The 11195-nt window shown below is 40.3% G+C and overlaps 1 protein-coding gene across 1 annotated transcript in view; it reads right to left on the minus strand.

The window, feature by feature from the left end:
- Nucleotides 1–59: 59 nt before the first annotated feature.
- Nucleotides 60–11195, minus strand: part of LOC108755304 (nuclear receptor subfamily 1 group D member 1-like) — a 36049-nt gene continuing 24913 nt past the window's right edge. The window contains exon 3 of the mRNA XM_018498227.1: nt 60–1385. Within this exon, the coding sequence (XP_018353729.1) occupies nt 261–1385 (1125 nt within the window). The 3' untranslated portion in view covers nt 60–260. The remainder of the gene's footprint in view (nt 1386–11195) is intronic.

Consider the following 11195-nt stretch of genomic DNA (forward strand, 5'->3'; position numbering starts at 1 on the left):
TGTATAAAATGAACACATTTTTATGATGGTACTACCTATGACGATGGCCAAAATGACCAGCATTTTCTAGTTCCACCTCAACATCGTTGTTTTTCCATCGCGAAAATAATTCTATATACATCGTAATCTTCGCTAAGTTATTCATTTCTACTCACTTTATCGATGAAATTGTAACTATTATGAATATTGTCCATCGCGCGTTTGGCCTCTAATTTATTTTTGAGCTCGAAATTTCGAGAATTGAAATTGATCGAACCGATTCATGAACCTACAAAACAATTCGCCGTCAAGGACGTACCAGCGGAAAGTGTCAGATCGAGCGGATACACCGTGGTCTCTTCCTTGGGCGACCTGTCGTTCTTTTCGTTCTGTTCTTCCTCTTCCTTCTCTTCTTTTTCCGGCGATTCTCTGGATCGCGATGGACTGCCACTTGTTCGCATGCTGAGATCAATTGGTTCGTCGCCAGCGGTATTGCTATTATCAGAATTACTCAGAAGTAGATTGTTGTACTTCCATGGAGCTGGTAACGAATGTGATCCTGACGTGAACATTCCACCGGATAATAACAGGGGATGTTGACCGGTGAGCATAAGCATGCCGTTGATCGATACTCTGGGTATGGGCGGATCTTGTTCGTTTGTTCTCGTGGGTGTGAATGGCGACTGACTTGAACTGCTCCTGGACTGTACATCACGATGATCGTCATCGTTGGACTCGCTCTCGGATCCATCAGCGTTTCTAGTGTTATTCCTCGACGTTGATTCCGCTGGTACAGGTGATCGGTAAGAATCCGACGAATGAAACGACGTCCCCTGAGTGAATGTCGAAATTTCTGCTGACGGACTCTGTTGTCGTGGCGAATGATTGTCTTGCGGTGATGACGAAACTTCCCTCGATGTGGGTGGTGGTGTCGTGATGGATAGTAGCTGTGGCTGATGTTCCCCCAAATACCAATTACGCATATAGAGTTGATGATATAAAGCCACGTCGTCGGGATGGGATTCATCTGGTCTCGGTAATATTGCGGATGACGTGTGATATGAATACTGGACCGCTGGGTTTTCCTGGCTGGTCGACGCGCCGTTATCAATCTCGTTGCCGTCAATTTGTGGCGGATAACTTAAACGGAAGGACGTGAGACCGGAAGAACGGAGCGATGTCATCTCATTTGGATTACGCCTCATCTGATCCGAAAAATAAGTGATCTTGAACCAATTCGAACGCCGCCCGTAGCGTGAGCTCGACTTGGACATACCGACGTCTAGGCATTTCTTTAACCGGCAAGCTTTGCAAGCCGTCCGATTCCTCTTATTGATTATGCAGTTGCCACCGTTCTTACATGCTGTCACGTTAGTGGGGTTGTTATACGTGCGACCGAAGAATGACTGTAACAGAAAATTGTAGTTATCTTATTAATTATTCATATTACACATTGTAACATCAAGTTCTTTTTTTAATAATTCGATATTTAAATGTTCTAATGTTATCTGGATGTTACAAGACGTTCACGACCGTGTTCCAAACACTACTCGAGTACCTGCAAGTATCATTTTATCCTTGTCCACTGAATTAAATGAAGATAAAATGATATTCGGAAGCGTTCGAGTAGTATTTTTACATGTAGATTGTAAAGTCGATAATTATGCTATTTCATTGCAACATTGTAATTTTTTTTGCAACATTGAAAATTTTTTGAGATATCAGTTTCTATTTTTGAAATTTGAAACTGCACCTCGAAAAATGTTGCTCGAAAAGAAATGACAAATTTAGTACTGCAGTAATAACGTTACTATCGACTTGACATTTATTCGAAGCGCCTCGTAACGTTCAGATAATATCGTAGTATTTTTTCGAAAATTCCAAATTAATATCTTGAAAAATTTTACGGCAAAAAAAAGAAAAAAAAATTACAAATTTAGAGCGTCATTATTTTGCAATAATATAAGCGTTATTTATCGACTTATCATAGCGCCATATTCCAATCGCCTTGGCACTTGATACTTCCAGATTTATGCCACTTAAAATCACACACGGTGAGATTAAGGAACGGAATATTTCGCTGACGCATTCGTAGAAATTAATGCGTGTTGCTCGTTAAATTGATCTACAAATGTACTTATCGCCCGTCGCACCGGATACCTACCGAACAGCTTCGCGGTTACGGTCGTCGGACGATCATGAATTTTCGCGCGATGGCTCTCGACCCAACCTTTGACCCTCGACATGTCCGGAGAATCGCGAAGAACCGCGGTGCGGCGCGCGGCTCATCCATATAAATTAATCGGATTATCGAGACAAACGAAGCATTATCGCGATAGAGGCCCGCGCCGTACTTTCGCGCCGGATATTACCAGATACGTCCGCGAGAGAGAAACCTCTATACGACCGAACCATATAAAGGGTCGACGGTCGGTGTGTAAGCCACGCGCGTTTCTACCGGATTAAACGTCAGGGTTTAATGTTACGCGCGTCACGTGAATTAGCATGCCTGTGCCTAGAAGAGAGGTGTACGCGAGAAAGAAAGAGAAGGGCAGAGAGTGACGAAGAGCAGGAGAACGAGCAAAGGGTGAAGGGAGCGAAAAGAGATGGGGAAAGAAAGCGAGAAGACGAGGTGGAGGAGGAGGAGGAGGAGGAGGAGGAGGAGATAGAGTATATACGTGGCGTGGCTGCTCGTAAAGTTAAACGCCTGTCGGCCGACGATAAAACTGCCTCGAGAAGACCCGTTGCTTCGAAAGGTGCGCGCGGTCTCGCTCGCACGGTCATCGAGTACTAATTTACGACGCAGCTTTGCAGTCTTTCGCCGCTTGCACCCTTCAGAAATTTCGAGAGTGCGCAATGTCCGCGGTCGATAGGTCGGCTACATATCGTTCGATTAGGCTTCCGTATTCGAGGACAATTTTTCTCCTCGATCTGAGACCGCAGCTCGTCTCAAGTAATACTTTATCTTGCAAATGTGCACTCTTGGGAGCACCAAAGGAGCAATGATAACTCAGTCCCTTGAGTTGAATAACATTTGGTTATTTTTTCACTCCCATGTTTAGTTCATTAGTTTAGTTCACAAGTTCAAGTCAAGAACAATGTCTATCTTAACGTGTGCGCTTGGTAAATAACAAATTAAATTTGAGTCAGATTTAATATATTTTCTCTTAAGTTAAATTGTCTAACTTTATTATTTTCATTAAACGAACTATATGCTGAGTAGGAGCTGAGTGGCGACTTGCATTATAGATCACAACTAATTCAAACGGAGTATAATTTGACATTATGAATTGAACAAACATGAAATAAAACGATTAATATTTAGTAGATTTGCGTCTACGAAATGGATCACGGTGTACTTGTAGTCAATATTAAATCCGAAAACGAGATACGTTTACCTTTCCAATTAACTTAATTTAAAAAATTACTTATATTTATAATACATTTTGCCAACATCAATCATTATGTCTCAACACATATAGATTCATTTCACTTCCAAGAATCAGTCGTACTAAACTGATTCTTCTTAGTTCGAGATTTAGTACGATCGTGCCTTGTTAAAGTGTAGTTATCGCATATGTTACGAGATCGTAAGAAGCAATTCCGCGTATCTATGCAACATACCAGCGTTCCCACGTTCTTCTCCCGTTATTACGATATTGCATCACGATCGATTTAGTGCATAACGCACGCGAGTTACGGAACGCGAGATGCGGAAGGTGAAATTTCGTGTCGTATCATCGTAAAGAGGCTGCCGAAACCGCCGAAGGACACGGATTCTCTGGGCTCCACCTGACCGAGAAGCTACGTGGGCGGGCCGGTAACGGACCGAAATCTCGAAAGTTCGCGTATAGCGGTACACATCTCGACCGAGAATAACGAATCATTCGATCAAGTGTCCACAGTGGCCAAATTCACGGCCCACTTGGTTCTCTGATTCAGTAGTACATATACAGTATATGCGACGATTCGATTGACTTTCTGATGATCATCGCATCGATGTCATTGCTGTGAGTCATACGAAATAACACGATGACTGCCCGAGTGCAGAAACTCGTATAGAAACTCGTTCGTACGAGGGTATCGGTAGCTTGAAGGATTAAGGAATAAACATGTTGCGTGTCGCTCGGTTGCGCTGGGAAATGTCATAATTACCAGCGTAAATCAATCTGTTTTCTGTGCTTGAATTAGCGTACACTTTTGAAACTTGTAGAGATTTGGCGAAAGCGAGAAAGAGAATGCAGTGAATTTTTTTAGGAAGTCTCATTTCGAATTCATTATAAATTATATATACTATTTTTTTATTGTTACAGTTACGTGGTTAAATCCTTACATTGTGCTGCGTTAGAGGGAGATCGTGATGGAAATCGTAGGTCGTAGTCGACGAGCGACAGGTGACGGTCGTCTCGCAATCCTCGCGAAACGCGCGTACGACCGAAATGCGCATCGAACGAGGCGTTGAACGGCAGTGCAATCTTCTACCGGCAATCTCGAATCGCGACGATTCGAATGTGTCGGATATAACTCGCCTCGTGTATACCAGATGATCTTTAGCCGTCGCCTGTACGTAGTCGACTGTAGGAGATTAGGATGCCATTCTGCACGCAGGAATCTAACTATACATGTGCGCCATCGGTGCGATGTAAACGCCAAATGGCGCTTCCGTTTCCCAGACGAGGAGGATTTATTGGTCATACAAGAACGTACCCTTCGCATATATTTCATCCTTTCCGCCCATTTCACAATTCGAATCGCGCAATATATCGCGGGTGACCATTTTGAATAATTCGAAAACAATTTTCTGTGTATTTTTTCGACACACATTACGATGGATACAACATATATTACTCTCGTATTATTCGCAATAAGTGCATTGTCGTATCGCGTCGTATTCGCGGCTGAATAGATTTGAAAATTCCATAATGGTATCCAAGGCGTAGCTCTTCGAAGGAGTTGACGCTCAATCGAGTTTAGACGTGAGAGAAATCTTGCGAGCGTTACAGTGTTAGGAAGTTATGATTTACTCACAAAGATTTTTACGTGTACCATTACGTGGACATCGCGTGTTCGATCGAATCGCTCAAAGTCGTCTACGCCGAATTGTAATCGATCCGGCGTGTCGCGCTTCTACTATATTGGATCTTGGATAAAGCCTCGGGAAAAGTGGCGACGTTCTAAAAGCATCGCGGATGACTGTCTCTCGCAGATAGCGATTGCGTCGCGACCAGGTCCTGGTCCGGTCGTCGTGTGTTCACTCGGTCAGCTGCGTACGGATAGTCGGACAGTTCTCGATGAAGGGGGACAACGGGACATTCGCAAGATTGCGTAACACGCTGTGTATGCGCTGCGCGAGCGCGTGTTCACTTGGTTTTTCAAGTTTTTGCACAGTTCTTCGCCCGGTCATTGGACGTGCACGCATACGGTCTCTCGACACCAGGAACAGAGCGGGCCACGACCAGCCGCAACACGATGGCAATAGCAACGGTAGCAACACAGCAACGCAACGCAGCGTGGCAGCGGCAACGGCGAAACACAACCAGTTCTCTCGTGTGCGTGGAGAATGCACAGCGGTTGAAACACGCGCCATTTACGGGCGCGTGCGACAAATCCGTCGAAAGAAGCTGGGATTATCTCGAATCAGCTGGTATGCTTGGAATCCTGGACCGATTTGTAACGCCATAAAGCGACGCGGAGAAATCAGAATCGTCCGTGATCGTGAAAAGAAATGTAAAACGACTTACGGAAAGTGAACTTACGCATCTTTAAATTTCAATAACAAATTATATTTGTATATATAAAGTTTTATATATATATATATGTATATAAAATATATATACATATAATTTATACAATAGGTGTCGAAAAAGTTCTGAATCATCCTTCAAAAATGATTATTAATAATATATATGAAAATCAACTTTTTGGACAACTCGGTAAGATCTAATCTGGTCATAGACAGTCTTAAGATTCCAACCAGCCAATGAAATGACTGTACAGTGTTTCGAGATTATACTTTAAGACGATCTTGAATATATAATAAGATTGGACTATAAATACCGGCACACACATATATATAAATATATATATATATGCAAATTAATATTCTTGTATAAATTGTCTATTTAAAAATAAACTATGTGTATGCCAGAAACAAAGCAGCATATAATCATTTTTATTATTATGCAATGTCAAGAATTTATTAATTTGTATCACAATTTAACACCTTATCATAATCGCTATAATAATCATTTTTTAGAGGATGAATCACAATTTCTTTGATAATCTAATAAAATTATACAATAAAAAAACGATAGATCATTTATATACTAAAAAAATTATACTGCAATAAATATTTGAAACGAGTAGAAGTAATCTAGTTGATGGGGAAAATTAAAATTAAACAGCAACGTTTTTCTCGACACAATGATAAAAATGTCATCGGTGTGACATTTGGTAAGTCAATCAGCAACGTGACATTAATTTTTCTCAAAAGAGAAACGCGATAGTTTCTTGTGAGTCACGTGAGTAAGGTGAATAGATCGGATATCTCGCATTTTTGATTGCCAAATGGGGGAATACGAATGATTTGAATTGGCACGATTTGAACAGATCGATATTCCAGAGATTCGGTTTCCGAGCTCGACAGAAAGTCCATTTTGCGGTTGTTTATCGCAATTTTGTCGTTTCTACGATTCCACGAATGACTTACGTGCGCGTTTAGCGCAATCATAATTCGCACGACATCACGGATTTTTTCGTAACGAGCTAAGTGAGATGACAAATATAATTTTCGCTTTAACTACACAGCGCGTCCGTAAATCGATACATTGTTGCGATTGACAAGGAAGGATCGCTCCAAGCCGTAATAATTTTCCTCGTGTTATTCGCGACCTACTATAATATAGGATAGGTCATGTAAAGAGGGTTTTTTTAACTCTTTTGTAATACTTTTTATGATTGTTTGATTACTATACTGGGCAATATCGATTTCATTCATCTTCATTCGTATCATTGTAATTTCGCAGAAGGAATGGAATATTGATGTTTTATGGCTTTACGAATGTGGAAATTTCACACAATCAGAGAAATGTTTAGTATAACCATTTATTTTCTTGATACGTGACTAATAAAAGCTTTCTTATTTTTTTCTTTTAAAAATGGTTATTCTAACTAAATTTTGCTTAGAACGACACACCTTTTCAATGAAAAGGTAAGAGGGTTTTTATTGGTCACATATCAACGAAATAAATGGTTATGCATGTCGAACATTTCTCTCTATATTTCTCTTATTATTAAGGTTTCATATTCGTTACGCAGATACATAAGATATGTAGAGCAATCGATATTTCGCCAACATCGAATATCGTATATGTTGACCAAGATGAATTAAGGATTAAAGTTAAATTCAGGATTCTTACTTACGATCTTAATATAATCTTTCAAAGAAATTTCAATTTTATGATGATCATTTGATTGAATTGAAAATATGTTTTCGTTTCTCCTTGTTATATAAATAAAATATAACTAAGCGTCGGTAAAGGAAATTTAGTCCCACGATATGCTACGCGAAAACGTAACGTGACGCCATACACGGCAATATAGTCACGCTATTTCCTAAAGGGACGATTATTCCCCGTGAACGCGAACGACCTGCGGGGAAAAAAGACGAAAATTACTTTTGGAGGAAGAAATGAAGGCTTATAGCGTTACTGGATTTCTCGTAAACGTTTTACGAGAAAGTCTGCGGCACATATCGCACAGGTTTCGGCGTGCAGCGCATCCGTCGTCGTGCACAAATCTGAGGTCACGACACGAACGCGTGGTACGGGGGAGGGTTGAGAGATGGGTTAGATGCGTGGTTATATGTGCGATGATGAGAGACAGAGAGAGGGAGGAGATGCGCGGAGAGGAATAGCAGAGAGCCGAGACAGTCGACACGGCCACACCGCGACTCCAATAGCATCGCTGGCATAGCTGGACAGGCCATTTCACATTCCCACGTCCTTAATATAGATTGTTGATAGGCGCGAGCAAACGAGCGAGAGGGGACGAGTGGGAATATACATAATGGCATCGGGGGGGAGACGATAGCGGCGAAGGTGGCGGGCGAGGGAAAAAGATAGCCACACGTTCGCAGGGTCACGGCGTGGAGCCGCGCGGCGGCGAAAAGTGGTCAGGAAGAATTGGACCGAGAGAGAGAGAGAGAGAGACTTAGATGTGCTATGCAGGAACGACGAAGATGAGACGTTGCGTTACGTTGCCGCTGCTGGTGCTGGTGCTGGTGCTGGTGCGACGGAGGAAGGTGCAACGGTGGTGGAGTGCTGCCTCACGGCACAGGTGCCTCGCCGTGTGCCGGAGCGGGTCGCGCGACGAGGAAGTGAGATGGAGCAGGAGAAGAGAAAAGTTCGCAAAGTCGTGGTAGACTAAGGACACGGCTGCCAGCTTCTCGTTCGACGGTGGTCGCGTCGTGCGATTACGCCGCGAGAGTCAACTGTGCGCGCCGCGTACAGTTACGCTGTAATCGTAAGTGTTGCCTTCGGCGGCTACTCCGGCGATCGATAGAGCGAATCGATGCCGAGATGCCGAGAATCGATCGACAGATTCTTGACGGATTCGATTGTTCCGTCTTGACAAATTGGAATTATACGTATTAATATTATTACACGGGAAGGAAAGGATGATTTTGCTAAAGTTCGTATGAATAAATTTAACTAGACTTTTACTAGATGGTATGGATCTGAACATAATTGTGGATTGTCAAAGTAATTACGTAGAACGTTCAAGCGTGATGAATGTTTCGAAAAGTTTTCATATCCTCGCAACTAGCAAGAGTAGTTTCTACGTAATTATTTTGGTGATCCGATAAAATTATTTTCAAATCTGTATTTATAGTTGAATTCTTAGATATTTCAGCAAAACCGCTTCTTTATGTATTTTTTATCAAATAAGTATTCACCGAAAAACGCAACGAATAGTAATACCTACTTTCGATGAATTTATTCCGCGATATTAATAAATTTCAATAGTTTTTCTCTCTCAGAATTTAAGAATTACGCGAGCAGTAGGTACCCGTGAAAGAAAATGCGTGATCGATTACGAATGCACATTGAAAAAAATTGTTTATTTCACACTACATTCGTTTAATTCATCTTTATTTTTTTTCTCGATGAAGAATGTATGTGTTCAAGTTGAATATATTATATTTGTAACCTACATTCTTCAACAAAAGGAACAATGATGAATTAAATATAGTAAATGAAGAATTTTGTCTTGCGAGTGTACGAATAGTCATCGTCGATTTCGTTACGGCAACTCGAAACGACTCATTAACACGACCGAACGCGACATTAACACATGAATGCACGTATCGGCGAGTGACCCTGATACTGGCTGGCTCGATGCCTGTCGCGGACCAACCGTACAAACCGTATCCACGTCATCCTTGTTCTTCGCATCCGGTCATCCTTTGCCCGCGTTTCTTCGTTCGCGCTGGCTTTCCCAGATGAGGATGACGCGGTGCCGGATAATCCGCAACGATCTGGATTTCGCGTCTTGGCACTACGTGGCACTACGCTACCAACTGGTCGCATCCGTGCTAATAATAATTGATTACATAGTCACGAGACGGTGTTTCCGCCTTTCTGACTGTGCTGTAATGGACTCGCTAATGATTTGTCTCTTATTCCCGATCGTATTATCCTGCAATTTGCTTCGCCACGGATTCCGGATAGAGCTGACGCGAGTGGAGGAAAGAGCGTTGGCGGTTACGCGTTCCGCGTAAAATAAAAACGTAACTGGATCCGTCTGACTATTTTTAATCGTTCGTCGTTCATGGTAGATCCGCGTCCATTACGGCGGAATAATTGTGTATTCTTGCAATTATGTAGGCGCATCGAACGTAAATGCACGTAAATCACGATCCGCTTCATTACACGTCGCGGAATCCATCCGATGCTTTCAAGATAAGTCCAATTTGCTCATATCCGCTAATGAAATGCACCTGCAAAGCGTAGCACAACGTAAGGAAATTCAAACACTTCACGGTATGACAGTTTGTTTTACCTGGAATACTATATAATCGGGAATAACCATTTTTTACCGGATTGAAACTCGAGAGATCGCTTAGAGGCAATCATTGTTGCCGTTTCTCATTATCGTTGAATTGCTCTTCGCATTTATTTAAATTTAAGCACGTTCATTGTACAGTAATACATATATAATTAGAGAGATAATAAAGACCGCGAAAACAATTATCTATAAATAGAATTTAATGTGTAAAAATACATATATACAAGGTTGGGTGGTAACTAGTTAAAATGTCAAAAGTTAAAAAAAAAGTTAAAAAGTTAATAACTTTTAATTTAACTTAGTTATTAACTTTTTTTAATTTATCAAGTTATTAAGTTATCAATTTATTAACTTGTTTTAAATTAACAATTTTTCTATATCTCTCAATGCAAATATTTTTTCCTATAAAGTTAAACATTAGAGAATTAATTTAGAAAAAGTTCAATGATTTTATGATGAGGGATCTATAATAAGAGACACATCATACGGTAGCCAGTTTTTATTGATTCGCTAGATTTTGTCAATTCCCGCTTATATGTAAATCACACTAATTATTAGGCATCATAAACGTTATATTTTAGCAACATAAATATGAAATGAGCTTAGATGAAGAATTGTTGTAGAACGGTACTGCACATCTACTCATGTTTCCTAAATTTTTACTATATTTGTCTATATTTTTTGTAACAAATATCTAGTCGATGTAACCGTAAACACGCAGATGTTTCAGAAGTTAGTAAAAAAAGTTAGATAAAGTTTAAAGAAAGAGAAATAATGCAAATATATACTCTTCTCTCTCGCAAGATTTTGATAGAAACGCCTTATGATGTGACTCTTATTTATATATAAGTGACTTACAGTGAATATAAAATTAAATTTATCTAATAATCGATATTTGTAAGTGTTGTGTAAAATAATCTCATTTTAAGAAAAATTGGGACATTCTAATCTCAAAAATAATTTTTTTTCAAAATTAACTTTTTTTTTTAAATTCAAGCTAATTCAATCTTAATTTAACTTTTATTAAGTTAATTCTTTATTCCTTCAACTTTTAACTTAATTTTATTAATTTTATAAGCCATTAACTTAATTTAGTTTAAAAAACACATTAACTTATTCAATATATGTATACACACACATATATATAT

Source organism: Trachymyrmex septentrionalis, unplaced genomic scaffold, assembly GCF_001594115.1.
Source record: "Trachymyrmex septentrionalis isolate Tsep2-gDNA-1 unplaced genomic scaffold, Tsep1.0 scaffold87, whole genome shotgun sequence".
Taxonomy (NCBI): domain Eukaryota; kingdom Metazoa; phylum Arthropoda; class Insecta; order Hymenoptera; family Formicidae; genus Trachymyrmex; species Trachymyrmex septentrionalis.